Below are 22,273 nucleotides of genomic sequence, written 5' to 3' on the forward strand. Positions count from 1 at the left end.
CGGAGCCTCCCATGACAGCCAGCGGGCCCGGCCCCCTCGTCCGTCTGTCCTGTCGTCTGCCGCCGGTCCCTCCCCACCAGACAGCTCGTGACCCCGTCTTCCTGGGGGCCGCCTGCTGGGCCGGGACCTGGGCCACATGACCCGTCGTGCTCCCAGCAGAGGCTGCGTGTGTTGTCGTTTCTTCCAAAACGTGCTCTGGGCGGGAGGGGCTGGGAATGCGGGGCAGGCCGGAGGGCACAGGTCATGGGGGTTACGCTGCGTGCTAATATTTTTTTAAGCATAGACAGACTTATTATTAATATACGTTAGTTAGTGATGTCGAAACTGTCCGCTCAGAAATTAACTATAAGACCATGTTCTATTTATAAGTATTTATTTCTAATGGCTCCTCGTAGACCTGTAGGACTCAGAGGGAACCCCCGCCCCGTCTGAGCCCACGTGCGTCCCCCAAGCCTGTGGGGACAGACAGGGCCGGAGCAGCCACCTTCAAAGGCCACAGCAAGGGTGTGTCTGGTTGGCACAGGGGACACCTGCCCAGGCCCTCGTCCCAGGTGGGGGGGTGTCCTGGGGCCTGAAGTCTGAGCAGGACGGAAGATGGTGCGAGTCACTTCTGGGGAGACTGTGTCTCTTCGGGGCAGCCACCTGAGATGAGACTCTCGGAGCGATTCTGGCAGCTTCTCCCAGGACAGGGTGTGGGGTGATGCCACAGACAGCACCGGCAGTTGGGCCTGTCCTGGGCAGGGACCAGGAGGAGAGGGGTCAGGACCCCAGCTGGGCAGTGCAGACCCACCCCAGACTGCTGGGGCCGGCGGCTGGTGTAGGGACAGGCATGGTGGAGAGGCTCGGGCTTCAGGGTGACAGGCTGGGTGCGGAGAGGCTCAGGTGTGGTCTCAGCTGCAGTGGGAAACGGAGCGAGTTCAGGGAGCTCCTGGGAAGAAATTCTGCAATTAACGGGGTTCTTACAAAGACTCCTCCCTGTGTTCCAGGGGAGAGTGTCTGTGGGTCCTGTGGCTGGCGTGTCCTGGTGAGGCAGGGAGGGGCCACGCCCACAGGCCCGTCTCAGTAGCTCAAGGGGAAACCGTAACCGAGCAACAGCGCCCGTCCCTGCCACCGCCCACCAGAGCAGGTCACTCTGGGTCTGGTGCTGGTTTACGTGCCACTGGTTCTGAGGCCCCTCAGCCCAGGCTGGCCCTGTGTGGCACGGATGGGACAGGGGGACACTCCCCATGCAGGGCCTGGGGGAGAGACAGGCACATGTCCGGAGTCAGGGTGAGCATCCTCCGCTCATGCCGAGTGGGAAGGTTCCGGTATGAGGTGGTCCTTTGGGCCAGTTGTGCAGGCCCTTAGCTTTCGCCTCCAGACGGTGGGACGCAGGATAAGTGGGCTGGGGTCCCCACTGGCTGCAGGGTCTTGCCTGCCAGCCGGAACGAGCCCAGACGGAAGTTGGGACTGAGATCACCTTTTTGTACCTGGGCTCAGGTGTGGTGTGTCAGGGGCCACCTTTGCCCACCGCCCTGGTCCCAGGGCCTGGAAGGCCCTCCCAGGTGGCCATGGGGACCTGCCAGTGGGACGCAGGTCTCGGGAGGCCGCAGCTGTGAAGCACAGGACTCGGCAGCTCTCTCTGCAGGTCTCCCAGGTGAGGTTTCGCACCCCAGACTGGAGTTAAACCTGGTCCCAAACCAGGGCCCCCCCACCCCCGACAGGTGCCCTTGGGCTGTGGCGGAGACGCAGAGTCGTGGTGACACACGGTGTCTTGGGCAAGCACTGCTGTGGTGGTCAGGCCCCCCCTTGAGGCAGGGAGGGGAGGCGGGATGGAGGAGTTGGCCCCCAAGGCCCGGCAGGCAGAGAGGAGGCGCAGGCCCGCCGCGGCCCAGCAGGTCAGCCAGCCTGAAGCCGCAGCGCGGAAGGGTCCAAGGCTCCCACCATGCCGCAGGGGTCCCAGGCCAGCCAACCTGCGGGGCACCTGCGGCTTGTGGGGGGCGGAAGGAAGGGGCCTGGGCGTCACCCTAAATTCAGAAGCCTCCACTGCCACGGAGGCTCCGGGGACGTCTCCTTTTGGTCTGCTGCCATCTGGCACCGCTTGGAGCCAGGCTGGGCTACCTGGTCATGGGTCAGAAACCCAGAGGGGGTAGTGGGGGAAATCATCTAGGAGTTGGGGGACCTGGTTTCCTCAGCGCCCCCTGCCCGACGCGACCTGCGTCTGTGAGCTGAGGACAAGTCGCCGAACGCCCCGGGGTGCGAGGGGGGCTCCCACCGGGCGCAGCTGCAGAGGGCGAGGCGGACCTGGGAGCCATCGCTGTCCCACGGTGTGATGTGAACGCTTGGCCCTGCCCGGGCTGTGGCCCCACTGGCGTCGGGGGTGGCCACGCGGGAGGAGGGGTGCGGGCTCCAGGCAGGACAGTCTTCGGCTTTGGCAAGACGGTGCTGAGGGTGGCAAGTCCCAGGCCTCCACGCGGAGCGGTTGCTCGGACGATGCCAGCGTTTGGGTCACTGACCACGCAGGCACACACGCACACGTCCCCAGCATGGCTGCGGTGAGGTGGCTTCCCTGACAGCCCTGGCCCCAGAGTCCCAGCACCTCGGGGTCCCCGGATGCAGCTGATGTTACAGGTGTGCTGCGTTGCGGCGCTGGTCCTCTGCCGGCGTCACCTGGCATGGGGACCCCAGAAGGCCCTCTCCCTTCTCCCTGGGGCCACGCGGTCCCCCAGTGGACAGCAGCTGTGGCCGACCCGAGTTTCTCCAAGGGCCTGTGTTCTGTGCCCGTGCCCGGGCTCCCCTGTGGCTTGGAGGTGGCACCCCCGGCTTGTACATATGTGACTGCTGTGGCCCCCAGACCCTGTGTCATGACCACCACCCCCACGTAGCGACCGCAGTCCTGCCGTCTCCCACCCGAGTGTTAGCTGTAGGCTCCTGTACTGTTCGTGTGCACTTACGGCTCTGTCCAATCCAGAAATAAACGTGGCTCTTACGCAACTCACGCCCGGGCCTCGGCGGTGGCTTTATTTGTGCGTCTGGTCTGTTGGGTGGGACTGGGATGGGGCACAGGTGCGTCTCCCCAGCACATCGAGAGACGGTGCCCTGGTCCCCGGTGACAAGGGGGGGCTGGCTCTCAGGGATGGGGAGGTGCCAGGGAGAACTTCGAGGGGCACCGGCCCTGGAGCCCCCAGCTGCTTCCTGTAGTCCCGGCTGCCCCTGTCTGAACCTGCCCCAGGTCCCCTCTCCGGGGACGCGATTGGCACCACCCTCAGGCCAGGCCGCTGCGCCCACCCAGGCAGCCGCTGGGGCTGTTCCCTTCAGATCCCCGGCCCAGGGGTCTGCACCTGCCCCCAGGTACTAGTGCGATTGCACCTGAGGGCCCTGGTCCTGCCCGGGGCCGTGGCGGGAGTTTGGGGGCCGCCGAGGCACTGATGGCTGAGAGGAGGATGGGCCGACAGTCACACACTTTGGGGGGCTCTGGGCAGGGCCTCCAGTGCTTAGGAGCCCCCAGGCCCTCCTGAGGTGAGCGATTTTATGCCAACAGATGACAGCTGCCACCTCCAGGACACCCGGAGAGAGGGTGTGGCCTGCAAGGTGGCCCCAGCTCCCCGGACATGGCCTTCAGGGACACATGTGGTGCCACCCTCTGGCTGCAGGTGGGACTGCAGCAGCCTCCGCACCTGCTGGGGGTGGGGGTGGAGTCCCTCAGACCAGAGCTCAGGTCTGGGTGGGATGTGGGTGTCCGAGTCCTGGGCTGGGCGCCCGCCAGGTCCCAGTGAGGGGGGGTGGGGGGCGGGGAAGGCAGCAGGGCTGAGCTCCTCCCCCCGCACCCTGAGCTGTGGACACGGCCCCACCCTGGCCTCTGGCCCAGAGCTTACCTGGGTTTAGCCAGCCAGTGCTGTCACCCCAGTGGGATGGGGAGTCTGGCTGGGTCCTGTCCAGGTGTCCCCAAGGCCAGGGTTCTGCTCCCCAGAGACGTGACACGATCCAGTGGACATGTGACCCTCGGGACAGCCACACCGGGGCTTAGGCTGTTCCCCGGCTGGGGAGCCCGCGTCAGGATCACCAGGAGTTCACAGCACAGGCTGGGTGGGGTAGACCAGGGCCGGGGGGAGGATTCCGGAACCGTCTCGGGGCCAGGATCTCAGATCCAGCGACCTGCTGCTCAGGGAGCCTCCCCAGGCCCCGGCCTCGGCGTCCAGACTCCTGCTCGCAGCTGACGCCAATACACCACGGGGGGTATTTTCCTTTATTTTTTAATTAACTGGCCTAGGAAACAAAAAGTCTGGGTTGCACCCAGGTAATTTCCTGTGTTTCATGTTGTCTTTGTTAGGTTTTTTTATTACGTAGGAAAACTGAGTTTTAAAGGGCTCAAGTTTTCCACATTGTGCAGATTTCTATCTTGCTCTTGACTGTCTCTGGCTGTATGAACAGCTGCCGTTCAGCAGTGACCTGGGATCCTGCTGGATCAAGTACTTTGACTCTCCTCACGTTTGGCAGGTTTTCCCAGGATCAAAATCCTGAATTCGGTCTTTTTGATCTTGCAGAGATATTAGGTGATTAGGCTTATTTCATAAATCATATGGGAAGCCTTGTCAAATAAGAAATGGTGTTTAACTTTCTTTAAGTTATATTTGTGTAAATGTGTTATGAAAATTTGTTCCAAAATTACATGCGATACTTAAAATTATGATATATCATATGTGTTATCAGTTATGATTATGATTATGTTAAATGGTTGTATGCCACAGAAATATAGACATTTCCTTGTCAATTGTAAATTCTCATCAGATTTTTTTTTGGGGGGGCGGGGGACAGAGTCTTGCTTCATCACCCAGGCTAGAGTGCAGTGGTGTCATCATAGCTCTCAGCAACCTCAAACTCCTGGGCTCAAGTGATCCTCCTGCCTCAGCCTCCCAAGTAGCTGGGACTCCAGGCACACACTGCCATGCCTGGCTAAGTTTTCTGTTTTTAGTAGAGATGGGGTCTCACTCTTGCTCAGGCTGGTCTCCAACTCCTGGGCTCAAGTGATCCTCCCATCTTGGCCTCCCAGAGTGCTGGGATTACAGGTGTGAACCACCACGCCTGGCCCTCATCAGATTTTTGAACATGGCTGTTCTAGGTTTTTGTTTCCACAATTATTGTCTTAAATTCTTCAATTTAAAACAGTTTGCAATCGGCTACGGTCCAAAATTGCTAATCAAGATCGAGCAAAACAAAATTAATTACATGAAATTAAGCAATTGATAAAGTTCTTAATGACTCTTATTTAAAACATTGTTGGTTCTTTACTTAAATGTTTAGTTTTCCACATTCGAGGAAATTTTATTTCATAAGCTGTCCCCAGTTGCAATAATTTGGTAAAGTGTCCTTTTGTGAACAAAGATGGATGCATTTGCTTTCTCTCCCGACTTGATTCCTCCAAACCTCCAGAAGCTATTTGTGAGTATCCTTATTTTTATTTATGTAAGTTTGATAAAAATCTGCTCTCTCTTTATAAACAGGGTACAATTGGAAACAGTGGTTATATACGACTGACATGTCATATTTAAGAATGTGCACAGAAATGCCGGGCTTCAGGAATTCCCAGCCTTACAGCGAATAAGTAAAAACTGCCACATGCAGGCTGGCCCCCGAAGCTCAGGACTGTAAATAAAATCTCAAGCTGCCTTGGTTTGTCTTCCTAGTCTCAAGATCTTCTAAAATCTGAAATTTCCTATATGATCAGTGTGGACAGGAAAAGTTATGCTTCTAAGGAAAGCTAAAGTACACTTGTTATTAGATTTGTTGACTTAAAATCATGAGATCTATAAATTTGAAGAGGAGAACTTTATTCCTTATAAAGGGTGGGAACCGCAGGCTGCGCTGTGGAGCCTCCGGCTGAAGCTGAGGGAGGTGGGGCAGGAGTTTCATGCTAAATGTGTTGGCTAGATATACATATTCAACAGGTTATAGGAGAAGCTATGAATATTCGTGAAGGGGTTCATGCACATGCATAATAAGCAAACATATATATTACAGATGCCCATTTCACTTTGGGGTAGAAACTTAACATAAAATGCAGTAAAGTTAGGCTCGAGATGTCAAAGCAAAGGACACAAAGGTGCTCTGTGCACAGCTTCTGTAAGCTGGCCAGAACCAGTCCGTGGTGCGTGGTCATTTATCCGGAAGGAATGCCATGTAAACTGGCCAGTTGTCATGTCTAAAATCAATACAAAATAAACTGGAAGTAATAAGTCATTAGCAAAAAAACACAAAGCAAGAAATGCGCATTAAAATGAGGTATAACATAACCACATTTATTTAAGAATGTATTCCGGTATCAAACGGCAAATGTCAACAATGCTAAAACTGCAATCACTTTATTTTTGCACCAACCTAATAATAGTGGCGGAAAGGTTTTGAATCATATCCCTATTGAAAAAAACTCAGCACCTGGAAATAATATTCCTAGGATGCTTTGACCTACAATATCCTGCTAGTATAGATAGGATATAGATAGTATATAGATAGGATATATCTTTTTTTTTTTTTTTTTTTTTACAGAGTCTAGCTCTTTTGCCTTGGCTAGAGTGCCATGGAATCAGCCTAGCTCACAGCAACCTCAAACTCCTGGGCTCAAGCGATCCTCCTGCCTCAGCCTCCCGAGTAGCTGGGACTACAGGCATGCGCCACCATGCCCGGCTAATTTTTTCTATATAATTTTAGTTGTCCAGATAATTTCTATTTTTTTTTTAGTAGAGACGGGGGTCTTGCTCTTGCTCAGGCTGGTCTCGAACTCCTGACCTCGAGCGATCCACCCGCCTCGGCCTCCCAGAGTGCTAGGATTACAGGCGTGAGCCGCCGCGCCGGGCCAGGATATATCCTTTATATCGTATCTATATAACCTGCTAGTATAGACCTTTCAGTTTTACAACAAAGAGAGAAAGGGAGTCTTCAGCATGCTTTGTAAGGACAAGGGGGTTACAAAGTGTCCCAGCAAGCACGGACCCCTACGTGTGAGCTATCGAGGCAACGGTGCGCCCTGTGCTGGCAGATCAGACCCTGTGCCACATAGAAACACACAGCGGGGGCGGGGGGAGCACACAAGTGACATTCTTGAGGCTGTCTGGTCATTAAAGAGTCGTTCACGGAAGTGCTGACAGAGCAGAATTGGATCACGCGTCATTTCCTTTGCAGCTTTTCAGAATCCAGTCACGTGACGCTTTAGCTGTAAGTATTGTTGACACAGTAGGGACACATTTTTAACTTTATCTGATCTAAACGATATTCGTCTGCCCAGTAGTTCATAGATCGAGGCGGTCCCGTGGTATACGACGAGTTTCCAACATCAACACAGTGCAGATTGAAACAGTGGTGATGTGGGTCTTGAAGCAGTTGGACTCAGAAAGTCAACAAGGAAAAAGGTCGGTCTAGGTAAGTGGTGACATTAGGGACATCCGAGAAGTCAGCGACAGCTGTCCCAGTGGAACCTATTTATCACGAATGGATCTGGCAGCTGTTGGCAAACTCAGCATCTGCTGGTTTTCCCCCAGTGGTCACACTTGGGGACAGCTTAAGCACAGTATGACCACGCCGTTCTCCGCACTGGGACAGAGGACAGTCATACAAAGGGGGGTGTTCAAGGCTCAGAGCAGGACTCTCCTCTAACACGGGACCCTGCTGGGGTGTAACGAGGGCACGTGAGCCACGGCACAGACCACACGTTGCACACATGTGTTTGGCACGACGGCCGCGGGACCAATGGAGGATATTAATTAAGGAGAGATCTTCCGGCATCAGGCACTTTTCCTCGAACGCTTTCTGCAAAGGCAGTAATTATGTCAGTGAAATTTATAATTTTACCAACTTCCTCTTCCCTCAATCTAATCGGAAGTGACATGCGTCAATCTTGGCAAATGCAAGATTGCACATCATTTCTGACAGTTTTTCATGTTGAAAAGGACCTTCCTGCAGCTGCAACCGTTACTAGAGCTGCTGAGAGCACTTCACAGGCTGCGAGGACGGACACATTTCCGACAAGTTGCTGGGAAACATAAATTTCAGCACATCCTGAGCTCATGATTCTTGCAAAGCATTCTCCTAAAATGATTACGCTCTTCAAACAAACCGGTTTTGTGTAGGTTTGACCACAGTTTTAAATGCAAAGTTAATGCTTCCTCCATTTCCTGTGAGGTGTGGAGATCGGAGATAATTTGAGAAACCGAAGTGAGTTCATGATTTGCATAAAACTTAACACTCGTGTGAATCCTCTCCGTGTCTTCAGCGGTAAGGAAAAGCTGACTTTGACGTTGTCTTCCACGGCAACATTTGGTTCTTCCAAAGTTTCACACTGTCAGATGGGGGGATCCTTAAATTTGTGTTGCAAAGTGTGTAGATTCTGCTTTGCAATGTTGAGGTTTTTAAAAGCAGATTCCAAGCTTGAGTAACTCCAACAACTTCTTGGTGTACTTTATCACCACGTCCCGTGTGCTCATTTACTGACACAATTGACATTTCCTGTCCTGGGAAAATGTGTGCAGGTGCTGGAGGGACGGCTGCGGGGACAGGTGCCACAGCCTGCCACCTCGGCGGTGCTGTGCCTGGGGAAGCCCCCCTTCTTCCTCTGGCCATACCCTCTGCTGCCCGCCAGGACCACCCAGGCCGGCCCCGCCCCCACACAGCCCCTCACCTGGAAGCCACACAGGGCGGCTCTTTCGGGGACCTGGGCTCCCTGTTGCCCCTCCCCAGTGCTCTCACCAGGGGGCTCCAGACAGCAGCCTCCCTGCCTGGCGGGTGGGGCAGGGCCAGGGAGGGAGATCCTCTCCGCTCACCAGAAGTGGCTGCAGGAAGACACCCCTCCCCTGCACCCCCAGGGAGAAGCCCGACGGGACCTTGACCTGCTTTCTCCTCCAGTTCTGCCCCCACCGCAGAGCAGCTGGGCCCAAGGACAGGGCGGAGGCTCGGGCGGGAGCCCCGGCCATCCTCCTGCTCTGTGCATGGGGCTCTGGAAACCGCAGGTGAGGGGGCTTTCTCTTGTTGGGGTGGAAGGTTCCAGATCAGCTGTGGTCTACGGGGAGAAAATGGCTGGCGGCTTCTCCCAGCCTGGCCTGGCGCCCCCGTCCTGCAGCCCAGGCCCTACCATCGACCAGGGTTCGCCCGGTTTGGGGGCCACTGGGCCACTGTCCAGAGGTCGGGGAACTTGGTGGACGTGGGGGTTGGGTGCCCCGTGCCCCGACACACGCCTACAGCCCCGGGCTCCACCGCCACCCACAGCGTCCCCAGCGGGTCTCAGCTGTCCCAGCCGCTCAGACCTCCCTGGGCTGCGTCGCGTCGGGCAGCCTGGCGCCACCCGTGCCAGTGCCCCAGGGCCAGGTTCCCTCTCCCCGGGCTTTTCGTCTGTCCTCCAGGTCTCACTTTTTACTCCAATTCTGTAAATAAGGGGCAGGAAGGAGCCTGTGGCAGCTGGAGGCGGCTCAGACCAGCCGGGCTGTTTCCCCTCACTCCTACCTGCCCTTCTAGAAGCCTCTGTCAGGCCAGGGACAGGCAGGTTTGAGGACTGGTTTATTGACAAATTGTTTCTGGGGAGGGAGGCCGGGGTCCCCCTTTAGCTCCGGGAGGTCCCAGGTGGGAGTCCCAGGAGGTCCCTCTTGGGGGCCACACCCGGCTGGGTGCCAGCTGGGGCCCCGGCGCTGCGGCCCCACCCCTCTGCGCCCAGAACCCAGGAGTCGGGGACCCTAACTGCCCAGGCCACGGGCAGGGGCAGGTCGCCGAGGCAGCAGGCTGTCCTACGTTTGATGTCACGGCCTTGAGGATTTTGCCTGCGGCGTGGTGGCCACACTCGCAGCCGCCTGGACGGGACCTGCCACGGAACCACAAGCCACCGCTCTAGCTCCTGACGGCAGCCCCTGAGCCCACACACAGCCGGGGACAGTCACTGCTGCCCCCGCCAAACCCTCCGAGGCCCACACTGTCCCCCTCCGAGGACAGCAGGCCAGGGAGGCGACGAGACCTGCTGGGGCACCTGGACGCCCCCACCCAGGGAGCCGGCTCCTCCCGCACCTGCTCCAGCGACAGCCCGGCTGTGGCTTGGTTGCCGTGGCGAGTGGCATGAACACACTCCTCTCACTCATGGTTTCCTGACACTGACCGCAAGGACAGGAAGGGGTCCTGTAGAGTGTCAACCACCAGGCGGACGGACGAGAGGCTGACAAGCGGGGGAACGGCCAACGCGCGGCAGGACTCAGGGAGCCGCTCCGCACACGGCGACGGGGAGAGCCAGGAACAGCCGTTTCTTCTGCAGACCCCAGGCCCCTCCTCCCCCCGTAAGTGGCCACCCTCGGGGGACGGATTGCACAGCTGCGTGAGACGCGCTCAGAGTCCCAAAGGCCCACCCCACAGACACAGCCGGTGACAGCCCTCCCCGACCACTGCGGGGAGAAGGGCCATTCTCCGGAGAGGTGTCTGGACCCGGGCAGCAGCTGCACCCCGAGAGTGGGCTGTCCTGAACAGGGATGGGGCGGCACGTGCACACGGGATGCTGAGCACCCAGCCTCTTCCCACTCGGCTTCCAGAAGTTTCTAAATGCACCCTGGACTTCCCCACGGCAGATCAGAGTTAGTTAGAGGTTGACTAGGGTATTTCTACCAAATCGTGTCCTTCCCAGAACCTCAGAATGGGACCGTATTGGAAACAGGGGCTTCGTAGATGTGATTAGTTAGGAGGGGGTCACGCGGGAGCAGAGCACCCTAACTCCCGTGACTAGTGTCCCCGGCAGGAGAGGGGAACAGACAGACACAGACACAAGAGGGGGCGGTCGAGGGCGACGGGCGAGGTCGGGGCACTGTGTCCACAAGGCCGGCAGGTCAGGGACCGCCGGGCGGCCAGAGGCCAGGAAGACGCAGGGAGGCTCCTCCCCGGACCCTCGGAGAAAGCCTGGCCCCGCCCGGATCTGACTTCCGGCCTCCAGAGCTGTGCGAGAATAAATTCCTGTTGTGTTAAGCCTCTCAGTTTGTGGTGCTTTGTCATGGTCGCCCCAGAAACTACTCCGGCCGCCCTGGAGTGGGGCCTTCAAAACTCCGTAGGAAATTCATCTCCAGCCCAGAGTCCAATCTGTGGCCAAAGCCACAACCAAGGGCAGGTCAGAACCAAGACATTTTGTTTCAGACACAGGAGGTCTGAGATTTAAGTGCCAGGGACCCTTTCCCATGAGGCCACTGCCAGACGTGCTCCACCAAGAAGAAGAAATAAACCAAAGGGGCCAAAGACACGGAGGACAGAAACAACTGCGGCCAGGAGGGAGGTGCCGGTCAGTCCCGGGTGAGAGACGGCGCCACGGGGACTGGTGCTGCAGCTACACCTGGAGACCAGGGAGGACCTGGGTGTTGAATTAATGAAAGCCCCTGGAACCCGAGCTAGAGAGGAGCCAGGCCCAGCGCCACCCACAGGGCTGACGGCTGTGCAGAACAGGACAGCCCAGCCGTGCCCAGGGCTCCACCGGGGCTGGCACTGAAGCCGCCTTGGAGCCGATCAGAAGGCGGAGATGAGCCCACCCCACGGGGCGGGTCAGGTGGGGTGTAGAGGGTGTCAGCTCCCACCTTCCCTGAGGCCACGGTCAACGCCTGGCGGAAGAGTCGCGGAGCAGCCCGGGGGGGCCCAGCGGGTGGAGACGACGTAAGTACGTACGGATCGCGGCTGACAGCGCAGGGCGCAGGGCTGCCTCCAGGAGGGCCTCGGGCACAGAGGGGGGACTCCCGCTTTCTCAGTGCCTGTCCTGGGACTATGGGCTCGTGAGACTGTGACAAAACAAGAACTAGGTAAGGGCGACGTGCTGGTCACCATTCCAGGGCCAGGTCTACATGGGAGACCTCTGGCTTCCGTCTCTCCTCCCTGGGACGGGCTGCGGCTCTCCCCGAGGGCTCCCCAGTGTAGACCTAGCAGAAGGGGGAGGCAGCTTCCGGACTCCCACCCAGCCCCAGTCACCCACCCGGTGAGGCGTGGAGACCGAGGCAGGGCCAGGGGCTTGAGACCAGGTGCAGGAAGAGGCCTGCCCTCCCCTGGGGCCTCGGACCGCAGGCCCAAGCATGGCTCCATGACCCCCGCTGCGACCCTGGCCCAGGGCCTTCCCTACGGCTCCTCTGGGCAGCTCCACCGTGCAGGGCCGGAGGGGCAGCCACGGCAGGGTGAGCTGAGGGGTCCCCTCTGTGATTCAGGGAGTCACAGGCTGCTTGACAGGACCCCCAGGGCTGGGCCACCCCACGACCTCAGCCCAGTGAGGGTGGGGTGATCCCCGTGTGGTCTAAGTGCAGCCCCCTGTGCAGGACCCGTGCCCAGGACAGCGAGCCCACGCTGCAGGGGCCAAGCCCGCCTGCCACCCAGCACCCCTCCCAGGGTGGCTTTTCTCCTGCCCACCCACCCATACCCGCTTCTGCCCACCCCGCGGAGGAGTCCCCCCAGGAGACGGACCTGCCCCCTCCCCAGGGAGAGCTCGGGGCACCAGCAGCCGAGGCCCCCCTTGCTCTTACCTGGCAGAGGGCCCAGCCAGTACACCTGGGCACATTCTAGCACCGTGTGCCCCGAGCAGCGGAAGGTGACAGCGACGGCCAGGGCAGGGTTGAAGAAGGCAGACGTGACGGGCCCGGCTGTGGGCAGAGCACACGCAGCCCTCGTCCCGGCCCTGCCTGCAGCCGACTCCCCGGGCCGGGGCTGGAGCCTCCCTCTAGAGTCCACGCCGAGAGCCCCACTGTGCGCAGGCCCAGGCGCGGCTGCCAGAAGCTTCTCTCCAACCTGAGCCTTCCCTCCTGCAGGCAAGATGGGGCTCTTCGATCTGGCTTCTCTTCTGTCCTCTGCACTCAAACCTTCTGTTCGATTTGATCCGCTTGTTTTGACACAAAAGCATAAAAGATGGTCCATGAGGGATTTCGGCCCATTGTCCAACGTGACGAGAAATGAATCCAGCTGGAGAAGAGACAGTGCGTAGCCCAGTCACTCAGGGAGGGGCCCCGTCTCCCCAGACCCGAGAGAGTGTGGGGCCAGGCGGGGTTACGGAAAGATACCTTTTCTTTTCTTTTTTATGGGCTCATAGTTATACTCCGACCGGTCTGTAAAAGGCGGTTGGATCAAATTGTTTTTGACAGAGCTGGAACTGGTCCCCGTGGCCAGACTTTGTTGTCCCGACAGGTAATGTAACGAGAACTACAGACCAAAGTTTTGGGCAAAGCAGCTTTCGTGGCAGTTTGAGGTTTTCTTTTAAAAAAAAGGCCTCTTAAGCCTTTTCTTCTTCAGTTTTAAGTGATTTTTAATGTTCACATTGTTGCTAGAAGTGGCTGTTCCAATTGACCTTGAACTCATGATAACACAGACAGTGACCTTCGTCTCAATACCCGCCACCCGGCAGCCACAGTCCACAGGCAGAGACAGCTCACAAGCTCTGCGTCCCAGCTCTGCGCCGGCAGACTGACCACGCGGGCCCTGACCTTTTCGTGATGCGATTTGCCCATCGGTTTAAACATGGGCACCGGAGCAGAGCAGAACACGTGGAGACCAGCTGGGGCCCTGGAACACCTGGCATCTCCTTAAACCTTCTCACAGACGGTACATTTAAATGCCACATACTAACATAGATAAACACTCACTACAAAGAGAAATCTAAGAGGTTTTAAACACAAGCCGGGGAAACACCACATCAGACAAAGCAAAACTCAAAGCAGACAGAGTGTTAATACTTCCAGACGAATCTCTACAGAGGCAGACCAGAGAGAAGTTTCTGAGAATCTTCTCTCAAACCAACCATTGCCGCAAACGGCCTGTCCTAGGTCCAAACGCACACCAGCCAAACGGCAGGGACGGGACTCGCGGTGTGCACACCGGTCGCGACCTGTCCTAGGTCCAAACGCACACCAGCCAAACGGCAGGGACGGGACTCGCGGTGTGCACCCCGGCTGCGAAGCACGCAGTCGAACGGGCCACTCACATCCGGGGTGGAATTCTGATTGCCCAGAGTGTCACACGCCGGGCGGCCGGCAGTTGACAAATACGCCTGCCGGTGCCAGATGCCAACGGCTGAGGTCCTGCTCTGCCCAGTGCTTGAGGCTTTTAACCCAAATGGATTTTCTCCGAAACTCCCTAAATGGACAGAGAGTTTTAGGTCCTGCTCTCCCAAACGGCTGAGGCTCGCAGCCCAAACGGGAACTCCAGAGGACCCCAGATGGAGAGAGGAGCCTCCGTGGCGCGGTACCTCACACAGCACTCACCTGTCCCCACGCAGATGCCCAAATCCAAAGGCCAAAGGTCGGTTCCTCCCTGCCAGTCAGGGATGCGTCTGGGGCTGGCGACAGCGAAGCCCGCGGGAGAAACCAAAACCAGCCCCGGGCGGGACCCAGCGGGCGCCGCTAGGGAGGCCCTGAAGTCTCTCCCCAATCCACGGCCACCAAGCCTCGAGCCACAGATCGCGGACGACGCCCGGACTGCCGGCGGTTCGGTGGGTTCGGTGCCGCTGCCGTGCAGAAAGCCAGTTACCGGGACCACGAGGACGGCCAGGAAGGAAGGATTTATTGCAGGGGACGCACCGGCCCGGAGGAGGGAGGCATCAGGTGGAAACCGTCTCGAATCCACCTCCTCCACCAGCAGCGCCAGGTTTTCCTGGACGCGAACTAAATGGCGCTGCGTGCGTGGGCGGAGAGCTGTGCGCACGCGCGGTGGGGATCACGCAGCGCACGCGTCCCGTGATGGGACAGCGGCGCGCGCGTCCCTCCCGGGGCGGGGTTTCAGCGTCGCCACGGGCCGGGGTGATCTTGGCCTCTCTGTCGGCTGTGCGCAGGCGCAGCGGGTCCCGGCCGGGCTGCGCGGGGTGTCGCTTATCTCGTCCTCTCGGGACAAGCAGGTGGGCGACGCTCCGCAGGGGGCTCTGCCGTTCCCGGGACAGAAACTCGGGGAAGGCGTCGGCGCCGCGCACGGGAGCACCGGTCTGGTCGGCCGGGAAACTTAGGAAACATAAGAGGACTACACAAATAATAAAAAAAAACCTATAAAAGATGTTTTCTTGCGTCTGGCGCTGGTCACACCGCCTGGCGAAGCACAGGCCTGAAGAACCCCACGGATGGCCGCGCGGAACAAGGCCCTCTCGGGCTTCCTCCACCTATAATTGGGGGACACTGCGGCTGCCCCACGAGGGGGCGAGGCGGCTCTTCGGGAAGAGGGCGCGGCACCGTGTCCGGCGCCGGACGGAGCCCAGGGCCCGCCCACGGGGCTCGCGGGGACGTGGGCTGCAGCCGGGTGGGCTGAGCGCGCTGAGGTGGGGCCGGAGCCCCGAGCCGCGCAGGCTCCACCCGGACAGGGAGGATCTGGCCCCTGCGGGACGACGACACAGGGGCCTCCCCGAACCCTCTGGGTCTCACTGGAACCAGGTTTGTCGCAGCCGCAGGAAGTCGCCTCTGGTGGCCTGGTGATTGGAGGCTGAGAAGCTCCGACCCGGTGCTGCCTCCCGGGCCCCCGGGGACCCCGAGATCTGCCTCCCGGGCCCGGGGTCCACTTCTCGCTCTGCCCGGCCCAGAGACACGGCGGCAGCGCAGCCCTAGGCGGCCAGCCAGGTTGGGGCCTGGCGGGAGGACTCTGTAGTTCAAGTGCCGGCTTTAATTTCACTTAATACTGGACTTACCTGCAGGTTTCCACCCAGCAGGCCAAACTCCTGGGCAGGTGGGTCTCTCCTATGAGGAGAGCGATTGTGCTAAATGGCGTGATTTGAGGGGTGCCGGCAAAGCCCCCTCCTGCCTTTGTAACTCCCCGGGAGCTGCCACGTGCCACTATCCCGGCCTGAGTGCCTGTGCAGTCCCCAAAAGCTTCCAGAGTTGGGAAAAACAGATGTCATACAGAATATTAGGGGTCAAATGTCACAGGGCTTCCCAACAACACCGTCAGCGTCTGTTTGGAGATTCTGTGTCAAACCCACCCCTCCAACCAGAGGCAGCCTGGTGCTGGGCAGTTCTCTGGGCCCTCCCGGTCCTGGGCCTGTCCCCAGCAGCCACCAGACCTGTCTGTTCATCGGTGGCTGCAGAGGCCGAGACTTCCTGGGCGGCACCTCACCCGGCTGGAGGCCAGCCACTCCCCTGGCTGCTCCCGAGGGGCCGTGCCGCCGAGCCCTGGCCAACCGCTCTGCCCTCAGGCCCTCCCAGGGCGACTGTGGGCGCCCAGCGGGACAGTGTCTCCGACCAGGTGAGACACCCAGGTGCTCTCCCAGCAGGGGGAGGGGCCTGTGTGCTCCCCACGTCCTGACCCGTGCTCTGCTGACGCAGCCACAGGATGCGTCGCCTTCTCCTCCAGGTGCCTGTCCCTGTTGATTAACGGTGACTCTGCTGGTGATGACCGTGCCGGGCTGCCCTGAGCCCTCTGGGGGTCTGTGCCTGGTCTCACGCGAGGGAGTGGGGCGGGCAGAGCACGTGAGCCGAAGTCAGGCCGGACGGTTAGTTCCCGGGAGCTGACAGCATCTGTGCTTCGCCTCCACCTCCCCTCGGTGTTCCTGGGGCTTTTGCAAAAGTCCAGCTGCCCCCGCCATGCTGGGAGCCGGGAAGGGCAGGAGGGAGAGGGAATGTGTGTGCCTGCCCCCGCCGTGGACGCAGAGCCCCCTGCCGAGGCTCTGTGTACCCCTCGGGGCCCGTGGGTGCTTGGAGAGGGCTCCTCTGCCGCTGCCAGCAGCCCGCACAGCGGGAGACCCTGCGGAGACCCCAGAGAGCCACCTCTGCCCCTCCTGCTGCTCTGGTCTCCTGCCCGTGAAGGCAGCCCGAGGGGCACAGGTGGGGGCAGGGCTCAGCTCAGTTCACCCGCTGCGCCTCGCACACCTGGCTGCTCCCTGTGCCTGTGCGCCCAGACGGAGCCTCAGAATCCTCCTTAACACAGGGCTCTTGGAAGCTACTACCACCTGGCCAGTTAACCTTCTTGCCATCGCTGGTCTACACTGGCTGTGTGGGTGCCCCACTCCTCAGTCCCCAGCACTGGGTAGGACCAGGCCCAGTTCTGCCTGTGTCTCTGGGCCCCCAAATCTGGTCCAGCTCAGCTTCTCAGCCTGGCAGGAATCCCACATGAGGGTAAGAGTCGTCACGTGGACTCCTCTGTCCCTCGGGAGGTGAAGATTGTGTAGGGCCGGTGGGGGAGGCAGGGACGGAGGGGGACAAAGCTGGGGAGGGGGCATTGGTGAGAGCGGGGAAGAGCTTCCAGAGTGGGAGGGCACAGGGTCTGGAGGACCAGGGCGTGTGCAAGGGTCCTGGGGAAGCACCAGATGGGGGTGGGAGCCAGTCTCGGGGCTGGGACCTGTTCAAAGGGAAGCTGGCCCGTGCCTGTTCCTGAGGACATGGAGGGTCTCTCAGCCAGGGGTGGGGGCAGGGTGAAGAGAGGAGAGGGGCATCTCCACGTGGCGTTTACCCCACCCCTGCTCCACTAGGCACTGCTGATCACCTGCCCCACTTGCTGCAGACAAGGGGCTCGAGGACAGTCGCTCATGGGCAGAGTAGCAGAGGGCTTGGGCGCCTGAGGAGGGGACACAGGCAGGGGACCCCCATGAGGAGGCCTTCCAGGCAGAGAGCAGCCTGAAGGGTGGGGTGGAGGCAGCCCCTCAGGGGCAGGTGGCGCCAGGCCCGGTCCGTAGGCGGGTGACGTGTCCCGTGCTGCAGGGGACGCACAAGCGGGGGGCCTGGGGTCCGGCTGAGTTTTCCCTCCGTGCTGCAGGCGGTGGGTGGGCGGGGCAGGGAGCAGGTGCGGGTGGCCGGGCGGCCAGTGCCAGGTGCCTATGCGGTGGTGGGCGGGCCCAGGACCAGCCGTGGGAAGGATTCAGGCTCAGCCTGGCCATGGTGTTTCTGGACTTTGCTCCCTGATGGTCATCAGAGCCCTGGAAAGATCTGGCCCAGCCAAGGGGCAGGGGCTCTGGGGACAGAGGATGGGACACAGAGGGAGGACCCCAGGGCTGCTGCATCCCTGCCCCTCCCCAAATGCACCCAGCTCCCCGAGCTGGTTCTGTGGATGCCCCTGTCCAGGAAGCCACCGGCGGCCCGGGACTCAGAGGCAGGATGTTTTAGCTGGCCCGGTGGGGGCCTGGCGGAGGGGGGCGGTGGGGGACTCCAGAGCCCGTGGGTCGCAGGCACCGGACCAAGCTGTCTGTCACCCCACAGGCAGGCACCAAGCAGACCACAAGCAGGACCACAAGTCACATGACTTGCAGGCCCAGACCAATGGAGAACGTGAGGCCTTTCCAAGATCAAGAAGCTCAGGACAGCAAGGAATTAAAGCAAGGAGGGGCCTCCTGAGCCTGGTCCCCTTCAGCCTGGATCCCCCTGAGCCTGGACCCCCCTGAGCCTGGACCCCCCTGAGCCTGTATCACCTGAACTTGGACCCTTCTTAACTTGGGGCCCTGTGCAATGTGTCAGCCTCGTCTGGGAGGCCAGCCCTGGTGGAACACAGCTGCTGTCTGCTGCAATCTGCAGAAGGGACAACAGGGTAGGGGTGGTGCCCGGAACACAGTGTGAGGTGGCAGAGCTGGTAACTGAGCCCAGGCCCTGCTCCACATAGCACCCACAGGAGTCCTCTGGAAAGCTCCGGTCATTCCAGCTTGAGCTTGGAGGCCCGGACTTCCCCGTGTCTGCCTGGTCCCTGCCGCCCCCCAGCCTAGCCGCGCAGCCCTCCACGGGCTTGAGCCCGTCCCAGCCTTGCCTGGGCCCCAGCGCAGTCCTGCGAGAGCAGCCAACGCCCCACCCGCTCTCCAGATGGGTGAGGAGAGGTGACAGGGCCCAAAGCAAGCCCCCAAGTAGAGAGCCCCAGAGAGTCCTCTGGGAGATGTCCCCTGCCCTCCGAGTCACATGCCCCCTGCCTGCCTCCTGCCACTTGAGTGCAGGTGACAGGGAGGGCCCTGCCAGGACCAGCTCCTGTGCGGCTTTATTCCTGCTCCGGGGGGAGGCTGGCGCTCAGGCCCCACCCCACCCTGCAGGGACCCACCTGCCCAGGTGTGCCAAGTCCGGGTGGCAGGTGTGTGGCCTGGCCCAGGGCCCTGGGATCGGCCTTGCTCAGGCCTCAGTCCTCTTGCCCTTGTCTCTGTCCCTGTCCCCGGGTCATCCGTGCCTGGGTCATCCGTGCCTGGGCTGCTAGAGAGGCCCCAGCGCACAGCCAGTTCAGGGCCCGTGTAGGGATTGCTGCTGCCCACAGCTTCCCCCGAGAGGGGGCACCTCCGGAGACCCCAGCCCTGGCCCACGGTGCCCACGGTGCCCACGGTGCCCACGGCGCCCACGGCGTGCCTCCTACGAGAGGGTCACGAACAGGGAGTCCTGGCTCTTGTGGGCCTTGGCGCTGGGGGGCGCGGCCAGGGCAGACGCCTCCTGAAACTCCCTGGCCATGTAGTAGTAGCAGATGGCGTCCAGGCAGCAGTTGGCGTCCGAGAGCTTGCTCGTGAAGAAGAGGGCGTGGCCGAGAGCCCTGCTGACGGCACAGGTCTGCGTGCCCAGGGCCACGTGCACCGTCAGCGCCACGTGCAGAGGCAGGAAGCAGACCACGAACACGACCAGGTTGGCCCAGACCATGCGGGCAGCCCTGCGGGTGGCCTCTGCCTGCCCCCTGTCCGTGGCTGGCCTCTGGGCCAGGGCGGTCACCACCTGCAGAGAGCAGAAGACCAGCACGGCCAGCGGCAGGTAGAAGCCCATGAGCGAGAACACCGTGGTCTTGAAGCTGTGCCGGGAGTGGGTCGCGAAGCAGAAGCCGCCCTCCTGCATGCCCAGGACCCAGCGAGCCACCACGGAGCTGATGACCAGGACCCAGAGGACGGCGCACACGGCCACGGCCTGCCGCGGGGAGCGGAGGCTGCGGGCCCGCAGCGGGTGCCGCACAGCCAGGTAGCGGTCCACGGCGATGGCCACGACCAGGCTGATGCTCATGTACCTGTTGGTCAGGTAGATGCTCTGGGACAGCTGGCACAGCGGCGTGTCGGTGGACGTGTGCTGCAGCGAGTACAGCACGAAGGGCATGGCGCAGAGCAGGCACAGGTCGGCCCCCGCCAGGTTGGTCATGTAGACGCGCGTCTCGGTCCACCGCTGCATGCGGCGGCAGAACACCCAGAGCGCCAGGCCGTTGAGCAGCAGGCCCAGCACCAGCAGTGTGCCCAGGTAGGCCAGGAAGACGTAGCTGAGTGGCGGGGGCCACTCGGGGGGGCCGCAGGTGTCGTTCATGGTCCTGGGCTGCAGCACAAGCAGAAGGGAGCGGGGGTCAGCAGAGGGCAGGCCCCGCCCACTCTGGCCAGGCTGTGGGGGAGGGGCGCCTTCCCAAGGAAATCACAGAAACCATGAAGAACTCCAAGTCAGCCTCCAGGTCTGACCCCAGCCCACTGGACGGGTGGGGAAACCGAGGCCTTCAGAGAGACCCGGCAGGCCCAGGGCTGGACACAGACCCCTCCGGTCTCCAGAGCCTCGTCTGCCTCTTACTGGGCAGAAGGAGCTCAAAGCCCACTCCGGTCCCCAGCTGAGGGGGCCCTGCCCTCCAGCACTCTAGTCCTGGGCAGGGGCTCAAAGGCCGTCGCCCGCCTGGCAGGGGGAGCTCCAAGGGGGCGCCACCGGCCTAACGGTGCGAAGGCCTGGCTCCGGGACAAAGCCCAGGGTGGTTCCCACACCCCCAGGCCCTGGCCGCAGGAGGTGCCTTCGTTCGGCCCACACCTGCGCCCCGGCAGGCAGGGCTGGCAGCAGAGGCCCAGGCCAGCGGGGAGCTCTGGTCTCCCTCCTGCGACCTGTGAGCACCCCGCCCAGCCTGCGCTCTGGGGGCCTGCTGAGATCGGCCTGGGGTGCCATCCCAGGCCACCTCTGGGGTCACAGTGTCCACCCCTGGAGCTCCCAGGGGTCACAGCCAGGGTGGGCAGCCCTCCCCCCAGGCCCTCACCACACTGCTCAGGGCAGCCTTGGGGTGGAGCTGAGTGTCCACCCGGGCTGTCAGGAGCACCAGCAAGGCCACCCTTCCGCCGGCCGTGTGGCCTCTCGCTGCCCTGCATGTGCTCTGCGGCACAGCCCAGGAGGGCCAAGACCAGCCCCGGGCGGACTTGGGCAGGGGCGTGACGTTCGGGGCATGGATGGATTCACCTGACTCAGCCTCTCCAAGCTGGGGAAACCTTGGCTCCCCGTCGTAAGGGGTGCTGGTATCGCACGCGTGGAGTGGCGTGAGATGGCAGGGCCAGCAGGTGCCCAGAGCCTGGGACACGCCAGCCATGGGCTCCACCCTCTTGGTTCCAGGAAGGACCTGGAGGGGTGGGGCTGGGGTGGGGGTGGCCTCCCCCCAGGGCTGGCCAGGGTCACTGTCCCTGCAGGGGCTTCCTGCTGGCCCTTTTAGGCACGTGGAAGGCAGGGGGGACTCAGTCCACAGGAGAAGGCCTCCTCCGTCTTCCTCCTCCCTCTGCCTCCTCCGTCTTCCTCCTCCCTCTGCCTTGGGGAGCACGGAAGCCCCCACGGGGGAGGGAAGAATACCCTAGCCCCGTGACTGACCATCAGGGCTGGGGCGGGGGCTCGTTTCCTGCACGGTGGCCCCTGGGAACCGCCAGGCCCACAGCCCGCCAGCGAGGCAGATGTCAGCCAGGAAGAGCATAGCCCACCCCTTGCACGCGCTCTGTGGATGCCACATCCGCCGAGTGAAGTGGCACGGCTGGCAGCGCTCAGCTTTCCACGCGCGCCCGCACCCCGTGGGCGACCACGCCTGGCTCTCTGCGCCCGGGTGGCTGTCTCCGTACTCCGGAAGGGCTCCGCTTGCCTTCTCTCCGATTCACGAGCAACACCCCACCCTGGTCCTGCGGGACCCTGAGCCAAGCCAGGCTCCGAGCGCCCCCCATGGAGCCCCTGGAACCAAGGCTGGGGTCGTCCCTCCCTGTGTGTCCCACGCTCCCTGCGGAGCCCACCGGAGTGCTGGTCCTTGGAGCCTGCTCAGGGCCCCGGGAGCCCCCTTCTCGGGAGCCGCAGCACCTAGCACCTGGACCTGGTGGGGCAGGGGCTGCTCCCCGGAATCCGTGAGCCCACCCTGCCCACTGAGGCCCACCCGCATGAAAGTCCAGGCCGAGCCCTCACTACTCTTACCCCCCAGGCTGGCTGGGGAGGGGCACAGGCCAGGCGCGGTGGCTGCGAGCCTGGGGCGGCCCCTCCTGGGCCCGAGCCCCCCTCTCCACGGCCCCCTTGTACCCCCAGTCCCCCCTCTGCCAATGGGTCACACACACCCAGGGTTGTAACCCTCCAGTTAACCTCAGTGTGGCCCAATATTTTGTGGGGAAATGTTAAAAAACTCTACCTGCAGTTTTTAAAATGTCCCAGTTGTGATGGAACGA

The 22,273-nt window shown here is 61.2% G+C and overlaps 1 protein-coding gene across 1 annotated transcript; it reads right to left on the reverse strand.

Moving 5' to 3' along the window:
* Positions 1–19,218: 19,218 nt before the first annotated feature.
* On the reverse strand, positions 19,219–20,153 carry GPR35 (G protein-coupled receptor 35). The gene has a single exon (XM_069465428.1). The coding sequence runs from the start codon at positions 20,148–20,150 to the stop codon at positions 19,230–19,232; it is 921 nt and encodes a 306-aa protein (XP_069321529.1). The 5' UTR covers positions 20,151–20,153; the 3' UTR covers positions 19,219–19,229.
* Positions 20,154–22,273: the final 2,120 nt, after the last annotated feature.

Source organism: Eulemur rufifrons, chromosome 1, assembly GCF_041146395.1.
Source record: "Eulemur rufifrons isolate Redbay chromosome 1, OSU_ERuf_1, whole genome shotgun sequence".
Classification (NCBI taxonomy): domain Eukaryota; kingdom Metazoa; phylum Chordata; class Mammalia; order Primates; family Lemuridae; genus Eulemur; species Eulemur rufifrons.

Excerpts from the sequence above, each read along its gene's own strand:
- GPR35 (XM_069465428.1), bottom strand. The coding sequence starts at position 20,150 with ATGAACGACACCTGCGGCCCCCCCGAGTGGCCCCCGCCACTCAGCTAC.